Genomic DNA, 22,764 nt, shown 5'->3' on the forward strand with positions numbered 1-22,764 from the left:
GGCGATTTTAATATCCACACAGATGCTGAGAATGACAGCCTCAACACTGCATTTAATCTATTATTAGACTCTATCAGCTTTGCTCAAAAAGTAAATGAGTCCACCCACCACTTTAATCATATCTTAGATCTTGTTCTGACTTATGGTATGGAAATAGAAGACTTAACAGTATTCCCTGAAAACTCCCTTCTGTCTGATCATTTTTTAATAACATTTACATTTACCCTGATGGACTACCCTGCAGTGGGGAATAAGTTTCATTACACTAGAAGTCTTTCAGAAAGCGCTGTAACTAGGTTTAAGGATATGATTCCTTCGTTATGTTCTCTAATGTCATATACCAACACAGAGCAGAGTAGCTACCTAAACTCTGTAAGGGAGTTAGAGTATCTCGTCAATAGTTTTACATCCTCTTTGAAGACAACTTTGGATGCTGTAGCTCCTCTGAAAAAGAGAGCTTTAAATCAGAAGTGTCTGACTCCGTGGTATAACTCAAAAACTCGTAGCTTAAAGCAGATAACCCGTAAGTTGGAGAGGAAATGGCATCTCACTAATTTAGAAGATCTTCACTTAGCCTGGAAAAAGAGTTTGTTGCTCTATAAAAAAGCCCTCCGTAAAGCTAGGACATCTTTCTACTCATCACTAATTGAAGAAAATAAGAATAACCTCAGGTTTCTTTTCAGCACTGTAGCTAGGCTGACAAAGAGTCAGAGCTCTATTGAGCTGAGGATTCCATTAACTTTAACTAGTAATGACTTCATGACTTTCTTTGCTAACAAAATTTTGACTATTAGAGAAAAAATTACTCATAACCATCCCAAAGATGTATCGTTATCTTTGGCTGCTTTCAGTGATGCCGGTATTTGGTTAGACTCTTTCTCTCCGGTTGTTCTGTCTGAGTTATTTTCATTGGTTGCTTCGTCCAAACCATCGGCATGTTTATTGGACCCCATTCCTGCCAGGCTGCTCAAGGAAGTCCTACCATTATTTAATGCTTCAATCTTAAATATGATCAATCTATCTTTGTTAGTTGGTTATGTACCACAGGCCTTTAAGGTGGCAGTAATTAAACCATTACTTAAAAAGCCATCACTTGACCCAGCTATCTTAGCTAATTATAGGCCAATTTCCAACCTTCCTTTTCTCTCAAAGATTCTTGAGAGGGTAGTTGTAAAACAGCTAACTGATCACCTGCAGAGGAATGGTCTATTTGAAGAGTTTCAGTCAGGTTTTAGAATTCATCATAGTACAGAAACAGCATTAGTGAAGGTTACAAATGATCTTCTTATGGCTTCGGACAGTGGACTTATCTCTGTGCTTGTTCTGTTGGACCTCAGTGCTGCTTTTGATACTGTTGACCATAAAATTTTATTACAGAGATTAGACCATGTCATAGGTATTAAAGGCACTGCGCTGCGGTGGTTTGAATCATATTTGTCTAATAGATTACAGTTTGTTCATGTAAATGGGGAATCTTCTTCACAGACTAAAGTTAATTATGGAGTTCCACAAGGTTCTGTGCTAGGACCAATTTTATTCACTTTATACATGCTTCCCTTAGGCAGTATTATTAGACGGTATTGCTTAAATTTTCATTGTTACGCAGATGATACCCAGCTTTATCTATCCATGAAGCCAGAGGATACACACCAATTAGCTAAACTGCAGGATTGTCTTACAGACATAAAGACATGGATGACCTCTAATTTCCTGCTTTTAAACTCAGATAAAACTGAAGTTATTGTACTTGGCCCCACAAATCTTAGAAGCATGGTGTCTAACCAGATCGTTACTCTGGATGGCATTTCCCTGATCTCTAGTAATACTGTGAGAAATCTTGGAGTCATTTTTGATCAGGATATGTCATTCAAAGCGCATATTAAACAAATATGTAGGACTGCCTTTTTGCATTTACGCAATATCTCTAAAATCAGAAAGGTCTTAGAGTGATGCTGAAAAACTAATTCATGCATTTATTTCCTCTAGGCTGGACTATTGTAATTCATTATTATCAGGTTGTCCTAAAAGTTCCCTAAAAAGCCTTCAGTTGGTTCAGAATGCTGCAGCTAGAGTACTGACGGGGACTAGCAGGAGAGAGCATATCTCACCCGTGTTGGCCTCTCTTCATTGGCTTCCTGTTAATTCTAGAATAGAATTTAAAATTCTTCTTCTTACTTATAAGGTTTTGAATAATCAGGTCCCATCTTAGGGACCTCGTAGTACCATATTACCCCATTAGAGCGCTTTGCTCTCAGACTGCGGGCTTACTTGTAGTTCCTAGGGTTTGTAAGAGTAGAATGGGAGGCAGAGCCTTCAGCTTTCAGGCTCCTCTCCTGTGGAACCAGCTCCCAATTCAGATCAGGGAGACAGATACCCTCTCTACTTTTAAGATTAGGCTTAAAACTTTCCTTTTCGCTAAGGCTTATAGTTAGGGCTGGATCGGGTGACCCTGGACCATCCCTTGGTTATGCTGCTTTAGACGTAGATTGTGGGGGGGTTCCCATGATGCACTGTTTCTTTCTCTTTTTTGCTCCGTATGCATCACTCTGCATTTAATCATTAGTGATCGATCTCTGCCCCCCTTCACGGCATGTCTTTTTCCTGGTTTTTTCCCTCAGCCCCAACCAGTCTCAGCAGAAGACTGCTCCTCCCTGAGCCTGGTTCTGCTGGAGGTTTCTTCCTGTTAAAAGGGAGTTTTTCCTTCCCACTGTTGCCAAGTGCTTGCTCATAGGGGGTCGTTTTGACCGTTGGGGTTTTTCATGGTTGTTGTATGGCCTTGCCTTACAATATGGAGCGCCTTGGGGCAACTGTTTGTTGTGATTTGGCGCTATATAAGAAGAAAGTTGATTGAAGTTGATTGATTGATTTTTATTTTTATCTTCATTTTACATACAGTCCCAACTTTTTCTGATTTGTGGTTGTTTCTGTTGCATTTCTGAAATTGTTTCTCCACATCAGTCACGTTTTGTGATTAAACACTACATTAAGCTCAAGACTGAACAAACCTTTGGAAAATAACAGCTGTTAAAGTTCAGAGTTCTCACCTGCTTTTTGTGATCTGTGCATCTGAACATCACCACAACTCCATGTTCATTCATATATTCTCATTTTTTAAATATGTTTTTAAAGATATTTGACCGTTTATTTCATCTCATGATCTCATAAATTTAATATACAACATGCACATGGTGTGAACAGGATGGTAACGGCAGAATCACACCGGGAACGAAAGTTCAGAGAGAAGTAAAAGCAGCTCCACGTTTTGGTTTTGTTTTTTTAACATGTTCACTCGGGTTAAACTCCGCTCTCTGCTCCGCGCTCGCTGTCTCACGTGCACTGATGGTTCTCAGCAGACTAACGTGTCGCGCCTCCATTCAGGAATCTCCCTCACCCACCCCCTCCCTCGCAGTCTGCAGCCTGTTGACTCCACGTGTGCGCGCGCACACACACACACACACACACACACTGACAGCTCCTTCGGTAAACTCCGCATTTTAGATGGCTTTGAAGAAGACGGTCACTGTTTTAATCGGCCATCTTATCCAAACGGCAGGATGGATCGCTCCTCAGCCTCCATGTTATTGTCCTGCCTTAAGACAAGAGCGAAACAGAGTGAGTGACGCTGCAGCACAATGACGTCAGATTCTGAGTCGTTTTATGCTTTGTGGATAAAATAAATAATTCACGGTAATCGCGAATATGAAAAATAATCATGATTGGTGAGGAGAGCACACGAGAAAGAACACCGTTGACTTTCACACTGCAGTGGCGGGCACAGATAACCAAAAAATTAACTTCAATAACAGATAATCAGATAACTGAAAAGTTAACTTTGATAAAGATAAAATGATAAACCACCCAAAAATGTATCGGAAGTTACAGATAACCGATAAATTCCAGGGCGGGACCACTCCTTCCACAAGGCGTGCTCACAGGCGAATGACGTCACCGACAGGCGTGGAAAAACTCACGCATGCGCACGAGGGTTCAAGCTTGTCTGACGTAAAAACATATGAATGAAATCCATATAGTTTTTGAAAAAAATAAAAAGGTACGATACTTTATTGACAGACCTCGTATATCTTTTAATGTTGAATAATGCACTAATTCTGAGGTTTTGTAACAAACACAGACAGATGGCATTCTGGGTAAAATGTGCCTCTGCTAAACACTGATTGGTTCAGTCATTCATTATGTAAACCAACACGTTAATGTGACGTGTGTCATGTGTTGGTGTTTACAGATAAATGTGTTTTTGTAAAATATTCCAGTTTTTTATTTGTAAAAACAGCCATTTTTACGGAGCCCTGGAAGTGTCATCGCAAAATATTTTGCATGTGGAGAGAATGTGCGCATGTTTTATTATATTGTGCCGTGTGCAAATTTTATGATGTTGTGTGCACGTTTTATTATATTGTAATACGTGCACTCAGTATTGTCTTGACACATAAATGTTGGCTTTACACTGTGCGAGTTTTGGCCCTTTTTCAGATGATTTTTCATTCGTGCGAGAATTTTTTGGACCGAGTTTCAGGTTAATCGCGCATCCTGCATCGTGTAGTGTACATGGAGTAACAAGATGCATTTAACATCTCACGACCACCTCCTGATCGCTGATCGTATGGTCGAATGAAAATCAAACCTGTTTGATATTATTCTGGTCGGCTGTCGTGAGGGTATCCTGCTGCTAAAGAGCTACAAGCATCCAACCGCTCGCACTGTGCATGTGCAAACACTGCAGAGCTGTCTTGTAATGTTTTTTTTTGTTGTTGTTTTGTTTTGTTTTTAAACTTTGATGTCTCCCATCGAGAGTTTTTGTAAATTAAGTTTGGAAAAAAAGCTTACGTTTTACTTCTGGAAACACGAGTCGACGTGTGGTTTTTGAACGTACAATGTGTGTGAGAACATAAATCGGGCGCTCTGAACTTTTACACCGTGCGGTTCTGTGGTACAGTTTGAACTGGAACCGAGTACAGTGATTAAAAATATCATACATTGTCTGCCCAGCTTCAGGACGAATACTGCCGTGAATTGCCATGAACACTACTAGCCAGTAGATGGCAGTAGAGACTGAAATCTTACCAAAACAAAATTCCAGGTAATCTGTGTCTGCTACATTTAAGATGCGTGGAATTTAACAAACGCAAATACAATAACAACATCTATAAACCCAGAGAATATATTCACAAGAGTTTTAGGCACTAGAGTTTAATGCTGTTGTCCGTGGAGCCTGAACAGAGTGTCTAAAATGCATTCGTCCTGTCATGAACGTACTGAGATTACCCTATCCTACCAATAATGCACTGGGCACAGCATGTGCTCACTAAAACCTTAAAACTTAGTGCATTACTTTAAAACTAAAATGTATATCTGATATTTTCACTTTATAAAACTTCAGATGTGACAGTAATTTTAAATAACTTGTCCAAAATTAGTTTGGTTCAAATTTGAACCATAAGTTAAAAATGTGTGGTGTTAAAGGAAATTATTTTATTTTTTTTGTGACCAGTTCACCTTAGCCTGCATAGGATAGAGCGGTTTCTCATAGAAGCAGCTCTCTTCTGTTTGCAGAGGGTAGAACTATACATGAAATCAAATCCAATCAATTTTATTTATATAGCGCCAAATCACAACAACAGTTGCCCCAAGGCGCTTTATATTGCAAGGCAAAAGCCATGCAATAATCACAGAAAAACCCCAACAGTCAAAACGACCCCCTATGAGCAAGCACTTGGTGACAGTGGGAAGGAAAAACTCCCTTTTAACAGGAAGAAACCTCCAGCAGAACCAGGCTCAGGGAGGGGCAGTCTTCTGCTGGGACTGGTTGGGTCTGAGGGGAGAGAATCAGGAAAAAGACATGCTGTGGAAGACAGCAGAGATCAATCACTAATGATTAAATGCAGAGTGGTGCATACAGAGCAAAAAGAGAAAGAAACACTCAGTGCATCATGGGAACCCCCCAGCAGTCTAAGTCTATAGCAGCATAACTCTAAGGGATGGTTCAGGGTCACCTGATCCAGCCCTAACTATAAGCTTTAGCAAAAAGGAAAGTTTTAAGCCTAATCTTAAAAGTAGAGAGGGTGTCTGTCTCCCTGATCCAAATTGGGAGCTGGTTCCACAGGAGAGGAGCCTGAAAGCTGAAGGCTCTGCCTCCCATTCTACTCTTAAAAACCCTAGGAACTACAAGTAAGCCTGCAGTCTGAGAGCAAAGCGCTCTATTGGCGTGATATGGTACTAAGAGGTCCCCAAGATAAGATGGAACCTGATTATTCAAAACCTTATAAGTAAGAAGAAGAATTTTAAATTCTATTCTAGAATTAACAGGAAGCCAATGAAGAGAGGCCAATATGGGTGAAATATGCTCTCTCCTTCTAGTCCCCGTCAGTACTCTAGCTGCAGTATTTTGAATTAACTGAAGGCTTTTCAGGGAACTTTTAGGACAACCTGATAATAATGAATTACAATAGTCCAGCCTAGAGGAAATAAATGCATGAATTAGTTTTAAATTAGTTTTACATCTGTTAGGAAACTTTTAACAGGTAGGTGCGCAACTGATTTTAAATTTTAAAAATGTTTGTCGCTGTTCAGCTTTGTTTACTACATTATCGGTCTAAAAGTTATTGGAAGATAATTAGTCCGATAATTGTTTTTATAATCCGATAATGAAATCATTATCTTCGATAATTATCTGTTATCGGATTATCGGAACTGTGCCCACCACTGACACGCTGTGACCTGTGAGTTAAAAAGTCAGTTATCCAACTAATCAGGTGAGGATCAAGTTTAAAATGAGGAGCCTATCAGCAAGCAAAAAGGGTTGGATGGTATTGAATGCTGAGGAAAAGTCTATAAATAAGAGTTTGGCATGTGTCTTCTGCCCCTCAAGATGCCTAAACAAAAAGTGCAATAATGTTACCACTGCATCCTCGACACCTCTGCCAGTTCTGTATGAAAACTGCAATGGGTCGAGCTGTTGTTCAACATGCAACAAAATTTCCGACTTGATGATCTTCTCAAAAGTCTTCATCACTAAAGAAGTCAAAGCTACAGGCCTGAAATCATTGAGTACTTTGGGGGAGCCACGCTTTGCTATTGGAACAATAACTGAATGTTTCCAAAGCTTAGGTACTTTGTGCATTCTTCCATCAGTGAGAAAATCTTCAATGCTCTCACTGATGGAAGGAGGTTTTGGCTTAAAATTTAATGATACATGGCCACGTTCATTCTTCCCTTAACACGGATCAGTCGTCCTGTCCCCTTTGCAGAAAAACAGCCCCAAAGCATGCTGTTTCCACCCCCATGCTTCACAGTAGGTATCATGTTCTTGGAATGCAACTCAGCATTCTTCTTCCTCCAAACACGACGAGTTGAGTTTTTACCAATGTTCTATTTTGGTTTCATCTGACCACATGATCTTCTCCCAATCCTCTTCTGGATCATCCATATGCTCTCTGGCAAACTTCAGATGGGCCTGGACATGTACTGGCTTAAGCAGGGGGACACGCCTGGCACTGCAGGATTTGAGTCCCTCTGTGTAGTGTGTAGCCTTTGTTACTTTTGCCCCAGCTCTCTGCAGGTCATTCATCGGGTCCCTCCGTGTAGTTCTGGTATTTTTGTTCACCGTTCTCATGATCATTTTGACCCCACAGGATGACATCCTGCACGGAGCCCCACATCGAGGGAGATTATCAATGGTCTTGTTTGTCTTCCATTTTCTTACAATTGCTCCCACAGTTGATTTATTCACATCAACCTGCTTGACTACTGTTGATTCCCTCTTCCCAGCCTGGTGCACATCTGTAATTTTCTTCCTGCTGTCCTTCGACAGCTCTTTGGACTTGGCCATGGTTGAGTTTGGAGTCTGTTTGAGGCTGTGGACAGGTGTCTTTTATATAGTTCAAATAGGTGCCATTAATACAGGTAACAGGTGGAGGACAGAAGAGCTTTTTAAAGAAGAAGGTACAGGTCTGTGAGAGCCAGAAATCTTGCTTGTTTGTGGGTGACCAAGAACTTATTTTCCACCATAATTTACAAATAAATTCTTTAAAAATCCTACAATGTGATTTCCTGGATTTTTTTTTTCTCATTTTGTCTCTCAAAGTTGACGTGTACCTATGATGAAAATTACAGACCTCTCTCATCTTTCTAAGTAGGAGAACTTGAACAATCAGGGGCTGACTAAATACTTTTTTACCTCACTGTAGTATGTTTCTATGTTTTTTACTTTTTAATTCATTTTTTTAGGAAACGGAGCAGATTGCGGCCTCAACTTTATCTAAATTCTGGGTCTTTTAGTGAAGCTTCTGGCTAATGGCCGGCGATCACCTTAGTATTTCTTCTGTTTTTCTTGTTGCTTAACCCTCTGGGGCCGATGCCATCGTATTCGACGGCTAAGACCAAGCTTTACTAAATTAGAAATAACTTTTTAATGATATGAGATAGAAACTTACTTTTTTCTTGCTGAAAAGTTAACTCCGCGGACTTTCGAGCCAGCCATCGGCCATCTTTGTACTCCTCATAGAAGCTGTGTGATGACGTGCGCAATGTGAGTGTCCAATCGGAATTGGTTCACCGTCATATGGTTTTCCAAAAGCCAATCGTCGGGCAGATTTAAGATAAGATAAGATAAACTTTATTGATCTCATAGAGGAGAAATTCACGTTATGTCAGCTCTAAAAAAAAAACACACAGGATGGGTGCAAGTAGAGGAAAATGTTCATCAAACAGCGTGTGCAAGGATAAGCAATAATAATACTTGTAACAGTACAAGACATAAGAAAATGAGGTAGAAATAGAATATGTGTGCATATATATATATATATATATATATATATATATATATATATATATATATATATATATATATATACATACATATGCATATATATAAACATGATTGGGATTGAAAAAGAGATAGGTGCATCTTATTTACAATATGTGAAGTGGAGTTTAGTGACATGTACAACACGTATCAATACTTGTACCAACAGTTCTGTGAGGGTGTTTTTATGTCCCCGTGGCTCCAGGAGGTCAAGAACACCCTGGATGAATGTGGTCTGTCCTACATGTGGTCCTCACAGTCTTTCAGTAGTGTTCAGTGGCTTAAGTTAACTGTGGAACAGATTTTAAAGGACCAGTATGTACAAAAATGGCAAAGCCAATTACGGGAAATGACATTGTGTGATGTTTATGTTGAATATAAAAAAGAATTCAAATTAGAAAAGTACCTATTGTGTGAAAACCTTAAATACAGGCAGGCCATTTGCAACCTGAGAACTAATAACACCAAGATCCCCAAGGTCACTGGCAGATACAACGGCCTGGACAGATCACTGAGGACTTGTAACCTTTGTAATAGCGGTTCTGTGGGAGATGAATTTCATGTCTTGTTTGTTTGTACATATCATGTACAAGAGACTAAGAGAAAAATATATTCCTGTTTTCTATAGAGAGTGTCCATCTAAACATAAGTTTGTGTTACTGTTTCAATCTGAAAACAGGAAAATCATTTGTAAACTTGCCTATTTGAAAGGGGTTCTGGATTTGTATTGAATTTTGATTTCTAGTGTTTTTCTTTTGCCAAAGTATGTATTTGTTTTTGTTTGTGCTCCATACCATGGAATTGGTTATGAGCAATCTATCTATTAAATGAAAAATGAAAAGCCAAAGATCGTTTTCAGGGGTGATATGTTACCAGTTGGCCCATTTGAATAGCCTCCTAGGTGCTCCAATGAGTACATACTCAGTGTGCCCTGCGCCATTACGCACTGCGATCAATGAAAGCAGGAGCAGACGGAGAGCCTCTGATGACAATCTCACATGCTCAAACAAAGAGTGTGTAACTATCAGGATTGCTCCACTAGTTTGCATGTGAGTGTTACTGGATAACTCTGTTGCTCTCTCTGCGTAAAGCACTGTTTACCATATCAATGGACAACAAAATGCATGGCCCATTTTGTATATATTGTTCAAAATGTGCATTTGTGTTTATTGTTTGAACCTTTTGTTGTACAGTCTTTCACACAAGACCTCAAACTACCTTTATAAAGTTTCAAAACAGTTGTTTATTATAGTTTGCTGTGTGTTTTGAATAAATGTGTGTGGAAAATTATTTTTCGCTTTATTTTTTCCTTGCCTATTTTTGATTGTAAACCTTTATTACCCTTATAAAACACAACAAAAACATATATATTCTGAAAGCATAGGTTGTCCTCCAAATAAAGAGACATAAAACTTGATGGTGGGATGCAGGGAGAGCTGTTAACAGCAATAATAATACATTTATGCCAGGCGAGTGAACCGCCCAAAAAATTCCCTCAGACCCCAGAGGGTTAATGCTGACAAATTACTCTGTATTTGTCTTTCTGATGCTTGATTCTGCTTTTTTTCCTATTCTCTCTGTTTGAGGTGCAGCTCCATCCAGAGGTGGGTGTGGTATCTCTTCCAGAAACCGCCCTGTACACCGGCAACATTTCCTGTATGTTCGTTTTGTGAATTGTTTTGTAATTTGTGTCTGTAGCATGGCCCAAGCAGAGGGTCACCCCTTTGAGTCTGGTCTGCTTGAGGTTTCTTCCTTATAGGGAGTTTTTCCTTACCACTGTTGCTCTGGGAGTTGGTAAGGTTAAACCTTACTTGTGTGAAGCGCCTTGAGGCAGCCTTGTTGTGATTTGGTGCTTTATAAATGAAAATAAATAGAAATTGATGTACACTCATGTTCTCTAAGGTTGCATGTCCAGCGGCTGTACTAATACAATGGACAACCCATGATGCAGTGTGCCAGGCTTCACTAATGTATGCATAGCTGTCTGTGGGCAGTAGCACTTTGCTTGACAGCAAGAAATTATCTTCACAGAAGTGGATTAAGTCATTAGCAAATAAAGAGTTACTGTCTGCATTGTCAGCATTCATATCCCCAACAAAGTACAGCTGTATGCAAAAGTTTGTGCACCCCTGATAATTTTCATAATTTTCCTTTATAAATCATTGGTTGTCTGGATAAGAGATTTCAGTTAAATATATCATATAGCAGACGGACACATTGATATTTGAGAAGTGAAATGAAGTTTCTAGTATTGACAGAAAGTGTGCAATAATTATTTAAACAAAATTAGACAGGTGCACAAATTTGGGCACCCTCATCATTTTATTGATTTAAATGCATTTAGCACTAATTATTGGAACACAAAATTGATTTGGTAAGCTCATTGACCCTTGACCTCCTTACACAGGTGAATCAAATCAGGAGAAAGGGTATTTAATGTGGCCATTTGCAAATGTTTGCCCTTGTTGCATCTCTTCTAATGAGTGGCAACATGGGAGCCTCTTATCAACTCTCAGATGACCTGAAAACAATGATTGTTCAACATCATGATTTAGGGGGAAGGATACAAAAAGCTATCTCACAGATTTCAGCTGTCAGTTTCCACTGTGAGGAACATAGTGAGGAAATGGAAGACCACAGGCACAGTACTGGTTAAGGCCTGAAGTGGCAGGCCAAGAAAAATCTCAGATAAGCTGAAGCAAAGGATGGTGAGAACAGTAATAGTCAACCCACAGACCTGCTCCAAAGACTTACAACATAACCTTCCTGCAGATAGTGTCTCTTTGCATTGTCCAACTATACAACGCACTTTGCACAAAGAGACGCTGTGTGATGCTGTAATGCAGAGGAAGCCTTTTCTGTGTACACGCCACAAGCAGAGTCACTTGAAGTATGCTAAAGCACATTTGGACAAGCCAGTATCATTTTGGAATAAGGTGCTGTGGACTGATGAAACTAAAGTTATTTGGACGTAACAAGGGGCGTTATGCATGGCTGAAAAGGAACACAGAATGCTGTGGGGCTGTGTGGCCAGTGCAGGTACTGGGAATCTTGTTAAAGTTAAGGGTCACATGGATTCCAGTCAATATCAGCAGATTCTTGAGAACAATGTTCATGAATCAGTGACAAAGTTGAAATTGTGCCGGGGCTGGAGCTTTCAACAAGACAACGACCCTAAATACTGCTCAAAATCTACTAAGACATTCACGCAGAGGAACAAGTACAGTGTTCTGGAATGGCCATCTCAGGCCCCAGACCTGAATATTACTGAAAATCTGTGGTGATTTCAGAGCTGAAACGATTAATCAGGAGGGATGGGGTAGCCCTTCTACTTAAAGTGTGAAGCCACATTATGTGTGGTGCATATATTTGCCGGAAATGGATCAATTTGCCGGTTCTGGATCACGACACTCTGTGTCACTTTGGGGTCATTCCTGGCATCTGGCTGGAGCCCTTCTAATGCAGAATGATACACACTGTGCCTGAGAATGTGTTTTGAACACAAAATGATATAAATACTTATTAAATGAAAATTTACTTAGTTTCGAAAGGCGCCGTTATACATTTTTACGAGCAAAAAAATGAAGTGTGGAGGTGAGATTTCTCCTGAATTAAAAAGTAAAAGCCCCCACATTCATGCCCATTCGTGATGTTGAGATGACCCCCAAAGTACACATGGCTCACAACTACAGACACGAGGCTGCTGCTTCAGTGATCCACAACCGGCAAATTTTCGCATCAGAGATAAATGCGTGCAGCAATTAAACAGCAAGACATAACATACTGACATTTTCTACCCAAGGACCCCGCCGACACCCCCCAGGTGGCCGCGACAAACCGAGTCTGTGAAAGAAGGAATCATTATGTGAGTCCACACTCAACACACAGAGAGAACGCTCAAAAGGTGCACAAACAGCAAACACTTCCTGGCTTAATTACTAATCAGCTTCCCAACCTGCAGGCATAGAACATCCAGTTCACAAAACTCCACTGCAGTGGAAGCTGATTTAAACGACCAACATACAGCTCAATATAATAAGGTGTGAGGGACACCACATTTACTGACTGTATAAATGTTAGTCACAAAATCTAACGTACCTCAGGAAGTGTGCTGACGAGCGTGAGACCTCACCCCCTCCTCTTTCACAGACCATGCATCAAACCTGGATGTTCTCTGCATCCACTGATGATGAGATGGCTCCCGAGACGACGATCTCACCCGTCTGGTCACAAGGTCGAGTCTCTGGCAAATACACACTGTGTACTCCAGTCTTAAATGCCACCATGTTCCAATCCATGTAGATGCACCACAGCTGTGAGTCCTGACGAGCCGCAGGTGATCAGGGTGAGGTCCTGATATACTCAGCTACACAGCCACTCAGTCCCAAATGCAAGCCACCTGGAAGGAAAAACAAAAGACAGAAACAAAAAGGCAGCCAGGCCCCCCAGCCATACAACACTAACATGCCATTCCAGCAGGAGGTGGTAAATCATCTATATATTAAAAGTGTGCGTGCATGCGTATGTGATTTTATTTAGTAAGTACATAATATAATTGTAAATACATTAAAAATACATGGATGACACAAGAAAGTGAAAACACTTATTTCCATTGTCCATTTAAAAATCAAATAAAATAATAATGATGATAATAATAATAATATTTATGTTAATAATAATAATAGTGTGTATATGATAACAAGAACCTAAACAATTTATAAATACAGTAAGACAGTAAGTTAACATAAAAAAATTACGTAATTAACACGAAAAAAGGTGTTGAGTTCTTCTTCTAAAAATTGAGGTTCTAAAAACATTCCAGACTGCACAATTTATTACCACCCTTGAAAAATGTCTGCTACTTATTTTATAAACACTACCCAATCTAGAGCCCATGGATCCATATGGGCAACGTGCTCATAAGTAATGGTAACCTCCAGGGAATGTCCCAGTAAATGATGATAATTTTTAGACATTGCATATCAAGAAAGTATATTCAGTGGTTGCTACAACAAAAATTTGTTGAATTCAAGTTACGTATCTGTCCAATGATGATATGTACTTTGAGGGTCATGGATTGCTAAAGACCATTCCAATGCAAACTAGTTAAAAGGCAGATTACAAATGGAAGAAGTTGCTATAAATGAGTTGTAATTTATCATTTCCATTCAGTAGATGGATGCATTGATTCATACTGTATCTGCCCGTAGCCATGATGACAGACTCTTCACTCCTCAACTCAGAGTTGGAGTTACAGCAGCAAGAGGAACTGTATCAACAGTTTCTGTTACAGGTAAGCTGACTTTTAAATTAATCATCATGACTATCATGACTTTCCTGGATACCTCTGCTGTTGGATTTGTGTGTGTGTGTGTGTGTGTGTGTGTGTGTGTGTGTGTGTGTGTGTGTGTGTGTGTGTGTGTGTGTGTGTGTGTGTGTGTGTGTGGTGTGTGTGTTGTGGTATACACATGTATTTATACATGGTTATTGCTGTTATTATATCATACAATGCTATCATATTGTTATTAGTTATTAAAAGTAGTATTATTATAATACTATACTATTAGTACTGCTGTTATTACCATTAATGGTTAAGATATCAAGATGCAGTGTTACACACTATATTCTGTTGTTGTTGTTGGTAGTGTTACTATTGCTCTATGAATATTATCAGTATCACCCTGCCGAAGGTTGTTTATTGTCAGTGCCTGGTGCCTGTCTGCACGTTTTCTATTTATTCACTTACTCTGTTCTTTTTTCTCTGTCTGTCTTTGTAACTTCAAGCCTATATCTCAGTATTCTGATGTTTGCCAAATCCATTTTCTGTTCCCACAGTCCGTTCACTGCCCGTGTCTGTGCACCGTACATTATTTCTAGTCTTATCCTGTTTGGCAAACCCGGCTGTTATTGCTTGACTTTTTTCTTTGGTCTTGTAACACTCCTGATGCTCTTTTCCCATTGTTCCAGGCAGGCTAGACTGTAGGCTATTTCTTCACCCAATTCTCAGTTTTAATCTGAAAACTGAGTGGAGCAAATTTATCATTGATGATTTTGGAAAAGCTTTTACAGTTGGATGCCCTTCCAGATCCTAACTATCTCTTTCTTTGTAGACGATGGGAAAGATGCAAAGTGACAACCCAGAGTTCAAAGTAATCCAACCACAGCCCGGTAAAGATTTCTGTACCATCAAGTCCTACAGATATACAATTTATTCATTTAGAGTACTTTGTTGTAATGTAACTATTTATATTATAATTAATTGTTTTTCGTTATCTTCATTTCATTTTCTGTTTTGTTCTCTCAGGCATGTGTGTGAAGACTCTGTCAGAATCAGACAAACAAAAGTTTTTGTCAACATCTGTCAGTCACCCTCAGTCCCACCTCCACCTGAACTTTCTAAGGAGGAGCTTGTGGAGCTTCTCCAGGCAGAAGATCCCAGCAGTTACAGAGTTCCCATGAGCCTCGGTGAACCACACACAGAAGTAGACAACAGTATGTATAAAACCAAAAACAATGTTAATTGGATAGCCATTTGCTGCCCCCACCCCCACCACATACGCACACACTTGTACAGTAGTTCAAAGTTGAATTGCTGCTGCTTCTTTTGCACACACCTGATTGCGTGATACAGAGCTAGATCATCTAGAGTTAACTTCATAGAGGCAGCATGAGACCAGGTGTGGACTTTTGTTACACATGTTGGAGAAACCAACTTTCCCAAGGCAGCAGTCAGGGAAACACTGCGGAAATGTAGATTAAAAAACTGTTTTTGCACAATTTGAGACTCTTAAATTGGCAGCAGTGTGGTTTAGTGGTTAACACTGTTGCCTCACAGTAAGAAGGTCATGGGATCGATTCCCACCTGTGGCCTTTCTGTGTGGAGTTTACATGTTCTCCCCGTGTTTGTGTGGGTTTCCTCCTGGTGCTCCGGCTTCCTCCCACATCCAAACACATGCAGTTTAGGTGGCTTGGAAACTTTAAATTGTCTGTAGTTGTGTGTGAGGGTGTGAATGTTTATTTGTCTGTATGTGGCCCTGCGACAGACTGGCGTCCTGTCCAGGGTGTACCTTGCCTCACACCCTATGACTGCTGCTGGGATAGGCTCCAGCCCCCCGTGACCCTTAATTGGCGTAAGCAGTTGAAGATGAGTGAGTGAGTGAGTCTTATGTCACACACTCACTCATATTCAACCGCTTATCCGGGCCTGGGCTGCAGGGGAATCTCTTAAATATTAAAGAAAAATAGGGAGTGCTTTTCTGGGTCAAATAAGTAAGTGTTGATGATGTACAAATGGAAGAAAATATCGGGATTGTTCAAGGACGCGCTAACAAACTCAAAATGATAGAAATACCAAACCCCAAAGTGGGATTTGGGATATGAGGGGAAAGGTTAAAAATAGATTACAACGTTGGGTCATTTTTCAAAGCCAGTGATTTTTTTTTTTTTTTGGCAAAGAAAAAAGAAAGTGAAAATATAAATGGAAAACTAAAAGCAGTGAAAGCATGAAAGTGTTTCGTGCCAGCAGTGGAAATCACATCAGATATTTCTGTCTCAAGCAAGGTAGTAATAGTAAATGACAGAAAATACCAAATCCCCCTTTGGGATTGCCCCTCTGGGATTTGGGATTTTATGTCATTTCCTATGATGTTAAGACAAAAGCAGTGAAAGCATGAAAGTGTTCTGTGCCAGCAGTGGAAATCATGTCAGATAATTCTATCTCAAGTGAGGTAGGAAATAGGAAATGATAGAAAGTCTCAAATCCCAAAAGGCGCATATGGGATTTTCTATCATTTCCTATGAGGTGAAATGTTAAAAATAAATTACAACATTCGGTCATTTTTCAAAGCCAGTGATTTCTTTTTTTTTTTTTCTTTTTTTTTTTGGCAAAGAAAAAGAAAGTGAAAGTGAAAATATAAATTGAAAACTGAAAGCATGAAAGTGTTTCGTGCCAGCAGTGGAAATCACGTCAGATAATTCGATCTCAAGTGAGGTAGGAAATAGGAGATGATAGAAAATCCCAAATCTCCCTTTTGGGATTTGGGATGTTCTGTCATTTCCTATGAGGTGAAATGCTTAAAATAAATTACAACATTGGGTCATTTTTCAAAAAAAAAAAAAAAAAAAAAAAAAATTTGCACTGCCCCACCCACAATCACTGTTGACCACTCTGATTATCTGCACCGTTCAGATCAATTAAAAAAAAGAAAAGAAATAATCTGCATTGTATTTCAGTTTTATCATAAACTGTAACAGCATCAAAACTAAAGCCAGCGATATATCTGTTGCCCGATAATATCAGTTGATATAAGCATTCCATGGACATACTGTATCCATGTTATTTTTGCTGATATGAAAATTATTTTGCCAAATAAACAATACAGAATAACACTTTGGCTGTTAGAAATGGTGTCATTATGTTTACAACACTGTCATACATTGCTGGTCACATTAGCTACAAGAGACAGAGGCAAAATGACCAGCTGCCATTCATGTTCATTCAGAAAGGGCGTTTTACAGTGACAAGAGACAAGTGGCTGCTATGCTGCCAGCGAAGTAGGATCAAAATAGACGAGAAATTATTTTGGATCCAGGCCCGCTTTATACGTACATCCTCACTCATATTTGGTGAAATGTCCCTGAGCGAGCTACACCTCGACCAGACCAAACGCTTTTGGTAGCAATGAACAAGCTTCTGGCATCATTCTTGCTGGATATTTAACTGCTCCTCTTGGCAGAATTGGTAGAGTTCATTCAAATTGGATGGTTTGCTGATGTGTCCCTGTCTTTTAAATGTAGTCCATAAATTTCAGTTGTCCTTCATATGCACCTTTCACCGGGCGTGCTTCGAGTTGCGTCGTCATGACGATGCAGGAATGTGTGCGTCAGGTGAGCGCAGCAGAGGGCAGAGAGGAGGTGAGGACTCAGCTGCAGCCAGTCTGCGTGCGCTCTGATTTCTCTTCTAGTTTGTAAGTCTTGTGCTGAGCTGCAGGTCTGCACTCTGAGTTCTGTCATAGTTTATTTTCTCTGACCGCAAGCAAACAAGCGATCTGTGAGAAAATATGGAGATGTCTGGAGTTATGCTGTATTTTGTGGACATGCCCTGTTTCTGGCAGTCAGTCTGTGAACAGGATTTTGGACTTTATTCAAAATGAACAATTGCGAGAGAATTTAAGGAGTGAGCAGCTGCCTGCAGTCAGGCTGCAATCAGCATTTTTTTTGTGCTCCTTGAGCGTGTTGTTTTTACTGCATTGTGTACACGGTATAAAAACAATCCTGCGTGATTTATAATCCCGGGAACAATGTGACACAACAGGATTCATGAGGGTGTGGCTTCCAGTCACGTTGAGTGCAACTGCTTTGCCTTGACTTATCTTGAAACTACAGTACTTCATTTCTGCGTCGAGCACACGACGCAGAAAAAAATTAAACATGTTTAATTTTTGACGTCCGATTGGCTTCGTCCTTTGCGTCCCTCACGCTGTTCTGGCATTGCCCTACATCATCTCGGCACTAGGTTGCATCCACGTGGCATTGTTATGACGCTGCATGATGTAACTTGAAGTGGGTCCGGTGTGAAAAGGGCTTAAGATCTTCATTGAGTTTCTTGGACTTTGGCATTGTTCTGAGTATTGGTCAATCCAGTTATGCTGTCAGACACATTCTTTGTATGCTAACAAAGAAACTACAGATTGTAGTCAATCATGATCACTAATGAGGAGTCAATAGGTCTTCCACGTTAAAAGACATTGTAGGACCTTAAGCATCACTTTGTAAAAAATTTAAGTGAATATATACACACATATATATATATATATATATATATATATATATATATATATATATATATATATATATATATATACTCAGCAAAAATATAAACGCAACACTTTTGGTTTTGCTCCCATTTTGTATGAGATGAACTCAAAGATCTAAAACCTTTTCCACATACACAATATCACCATTTCCCTCAAATATTGTTCACAAACCAGTCTAAATCTGTGATAGTGAGTACTTCTCCTTTGCTGAGATAATCCATCCCACCTCACAGGTGTGCCATACCAAGATGCTGATTAGACACCATGATTAGTGCACAGGTGTGCCTTAGACTGCCCACAATAAAAGGCCACTCTGAAAGTTGCAGTTTTGTTTTATTGGGGGGGATACCAGTCAGTATCTGGTGTGACCACCATTTGCCTCATGCAGTGCAACACATCTCCTTCGCATAAAGTTGATCAGGTTGTCAATTGTGGCCTGTGGAATGTTGGTCCACTCCTCTTCAATGGCTGTGCGAAGTTGCTGGATATTGGCAGGAACTGGTACACGCTGTCGTATACGCCGGTCCAGAGCATCCCAAACATGCTCAATGGGTGACATGTCCGGTGAGTATGCCGGCCATGCAAGAACTGGGACATTTTCAGCTTCCAAGAATTGTGTACAGATCCTTGCAACATGGGGCCGTGCATTATCCTGCTGCAACATGAGGTGATGCTCTTGGATGTATGGCACAACAATGGGCCTCAGGATCTCGTCACGGTATCTCTGTGCATTCAAAATGCCAACAATAAAATGCACCTGTGTTCTTTGTCCATAACAAACGCCTGCCCATACCATAACCCCACCGCCACCATGGGCCACTCGATCCACAACATTGACATCAGCAAACCGCTCACCCACACGACGCCACACACGCTGTCTGCCATCTGCCCTGGACAGTGTGAACCGGGATTCATCCGTGAAGAGAACACCTCTCCAACGTGCCAAACGCCAGCGAATGTGAGCATTTGCCCACTCAAGTCGGTTATGACAACGAACTGGAGTCAGGTCGAGACCCCGATGAGGACGACGAGCATGCAGATAAGCTTCCCTGAGACGGTTTCTGACAGTTTGTGCAGAAATTCTTTGGTTATGCAAACCGATTGTTCCAGCAGCTGTCCGAGTGGCTGGTCTCAGATGATCTTGGAGGTGAACATGCTGGATGTGGAGGTCCTGGGCTGGTGTGGTTACACGTGGTCTGCAGTTGTGAGGCTGGTTGGATGTACTGCCAAATTCTCTGAAACGCCTTTGGAGACAGCTTATGGTAGAGACATGAACATTCAGTACATGAGCAACAGCTCTGGTTGACATTCCTGCTGTCAGCATGCCAATTGCACGCTCCCTCAAATCTTGCGACATCTGTGGCATTGTGCTGTGTGATAAAACTGCACCTTTCAGAGTGGCCTTTTATTGTGGGCAGTCTAAGGCACACCTGTGCACTAATCATGGTGTCTAATCAGCATCTTGATATGGCACACCTGTGAGGTGGGATGGATTATCTCAGCAAAGGAGAAGTGCTCACTATCACAGATTTAGACTGGTTTGGGAACAATATTTGAGGGAAATGGTGATATTGTGTATGTGGAAAAAGTTTTAGATCTTTGAGTTCATCTCATACAAAATGGGAGCAAAACCAAAAGTGTTGCGTTTATATTTTTGTTGAGTGTGTGTATATATATATACACAAGGTCTATTAGAAAAGTATCCAACCTTATTATTTTTTTCAAAAACCATATGGATTTGAATCACGTGTGATTGCGTCAGACAAGCTTGAACCCTCGTGCGCATGCATGAGTTTTTCCACGCCTGTCGGTTGCGTCATTCGCCTGTGAGCAGGCTTTGAGTGAGGAGTGGTCCACCCCCTCGGCGGATTTTCATTGTCAGGAAATGGTGGAATGATTTGGGCTTTTTTTCCATCAGAATTTTTTCAGAAACTGTTAGAGACTGGCAGCTGGAAACCATTCGAAAAATTTATCTGGCTTTCGGTGAAAATTTTACGGGCTTCACAGAGAATAAGGACTGTTACTACAGCTTTAAGGACGGCTTTAAGGATGCTCGGCGCACCACACTCCGTGCCGCCATCGAGAGCCACAAACCACCGGATCATTTCTAAACGGATGGCTCTGTGGAGCCGGGACCGTCGTGTGCACTTTCTCTGGTTATCACAAGAGCTGGACATCAACCATTTTCCGGCAGATTTCACTTTTAACAAGAGATTTTGTCATGGAAAGCTGAGCAGAGGCTTCGCGCGTCACGACCGATTTGCTGATGGAGCGAGACAAAACCACCTCTGTTTTGGTCTCACAGGACAGCTTTGAGATGGCGTTCAGACAGCTGTCGGTGGTTTTTCCATCGAGTGATTATCCGAGAAATTGTGGATGTGCCTGGACATGCCAGAACATGTCCCATGAGGCTTCATCACGGCGTTGCTGTGCGCCATGCGGCAAAATTACAGCTAATTTAATGAAGAGAACATAATTACCTTCAGAGAATTCCATAGTGAATAATGTCTCTTCCTTCTAATGCCGTTGTGCAGATGAACTGCAAGAGGAAGTGCGTGTGCACAAGCATGAGGTTTTGAGATTACTTGTGCCCTCACCCACTTTCTTGATTCATGTTCCTGGGTCACGCACGCTAACATCCGTAAGTTCTCTTGTAAATCACTTCAAAGGTGTTATCTGGTCTCAAAACAGTGGTTTATAGATTTCTAAGTGTTCATTTCTCACTAACCTTTACATATATGAGAAACACATTAGATTTATCCAGAAATAAGCTTTTTGAAGCATTTTCTGCCATCTTCATCATCATCATCATCATCTATTTTATTTGAGCAGAGGATAAGAAATGCAGAAAAACAGAAAAACAATTTAACAATAAGTTAAACAATAAATTAAATTTACTATTAACTCAGGTCATTATATCCGCTCAAAAAGGAGTGGGAGGAAGAAAACTTATTTAATCCCACCCCTTTATTCAAATTTAACATAAAGTACATAGCTGCTTCCCGTCAATTACATCGAAAATTAAGAAAATAATATGTTTAAATACTTGTAATTTCCCACAATAGATACCAACAGCGGCAAGAAAACAATACCAATATGATAAACAAGCAACGAAGCACATACCAACAATGGTAAGAGATCAACGATACCAGTTACGGTAAAGAAAACAAACATATGATGCACATACCAACAATGGTAAGAAAACAGCAATACCAGTTACGATAAGGAAACAAACATATAAAAGACATACCAACAATGATAAGAGAGCAACAATACCAATTACGATAAAGAACCAAACATATGGAGGAAACAAACATATAATGCACAAACCAACAATTGTGATACAGAGCCATGAGCCATGAATGTAAAATGGATTTTATTGTTGAGTCTCAATCATTCTATACCGATCCCAGACCCTCTGTTTATAATGTGACTTGAATGTATGAATATTTTGGCATTGCTTGAGTTTGACGTCCAAACCATTCCATAACTTTGCTCCACATACAGACACACAAAATTTTTTTCGGGTGGTTCTAACTTTTAATAATGTGAATTTAGCAAAACCTCTAAGATTATGAGCACACTCTTTGACTGAGAAGAACTTTTGAATGTTACTTGGCAGTGACTTATTAAATACCTTGAATAGAATCTGTAATGTATAATATTTTACAAGATCATGAAATTTAAGTAATTTTGATTGCATAAAAAGATTATTGCTATGTTCTAAAAATCCACCTTTATGTATGATCCTTATTGCTCGTTTTTGTAATATAAATAGTGGTTGTATTGAACATTGATAATTGTTACCCCACACTTCAACACAATATGTTAAGTATGGGAGAACTAAGGAGCAATATAATGTACGGAGTGCGTTATGATCAAGAAATTGCTTTACCTTATTCATAATAGAGAGGCTTTTTGAAATTTTTGTTTTTATGTGTCTGATGTGGGCTTTCCATGTTAATGTACTGTCTATTATTACTCCTAAAAATTTGTTTTAAGCTAAATTTTCAATTTGGACACCGTCTATGCATATTTGTAAATTAGATTTAATCTTATAATTACCAAATATCATTGCTTTTGTTTTATTTAAATTTAATGATAATTTGTCACTGTCCATCCATTTTT

General features: G+C 40.0%; 1 protein-coding gene across 1 annotated transcript in view; it reads left to right on the top strand.

The window, feature by feature from the left end:
- LOC117528399 (PIH1 domain-containing protein 1-like) overlaps nucleotides 1-22,764 on the top strand; it is a 90,752-nt gene that overhangs the window by 44,741 nt on the left and 23,247 nt on the right. Inside the window, 4 exon segments of the mRNA XM_034191029.1 lie at nucleotides 14,028-14,114; nucleotides 14,932-14,989; nucleotides 15,126-15,158; nucleotides 15,161-15,313. Of these exon segments, the coding sequence (XP_034046920.1) occupies nucleotides 14,034-14,114; nucleotides 14,932-14,989; nucleotides 15,126-15,158; nucleotides 15,161-15,313 (325 nt within the window). The 5' untranslated portion in view covers nucleotides 14,028-14,033.

The sequence above is a fragment of the Thalassophryne amazonica genome, chromosome 16 (assembly GCF_902500255.1).
Source record: "Thalassophryne amazonica chromosome 16, fThaAma1.1, whole genome shotgun sequence".
Taxonomy (NCBI): Eukaryota; Metazoa; Chordata; class Actinopteri; order Batrachoidiformes; family Batrachoididae; genus Thalassophryne; species Thalassophryne amazonica.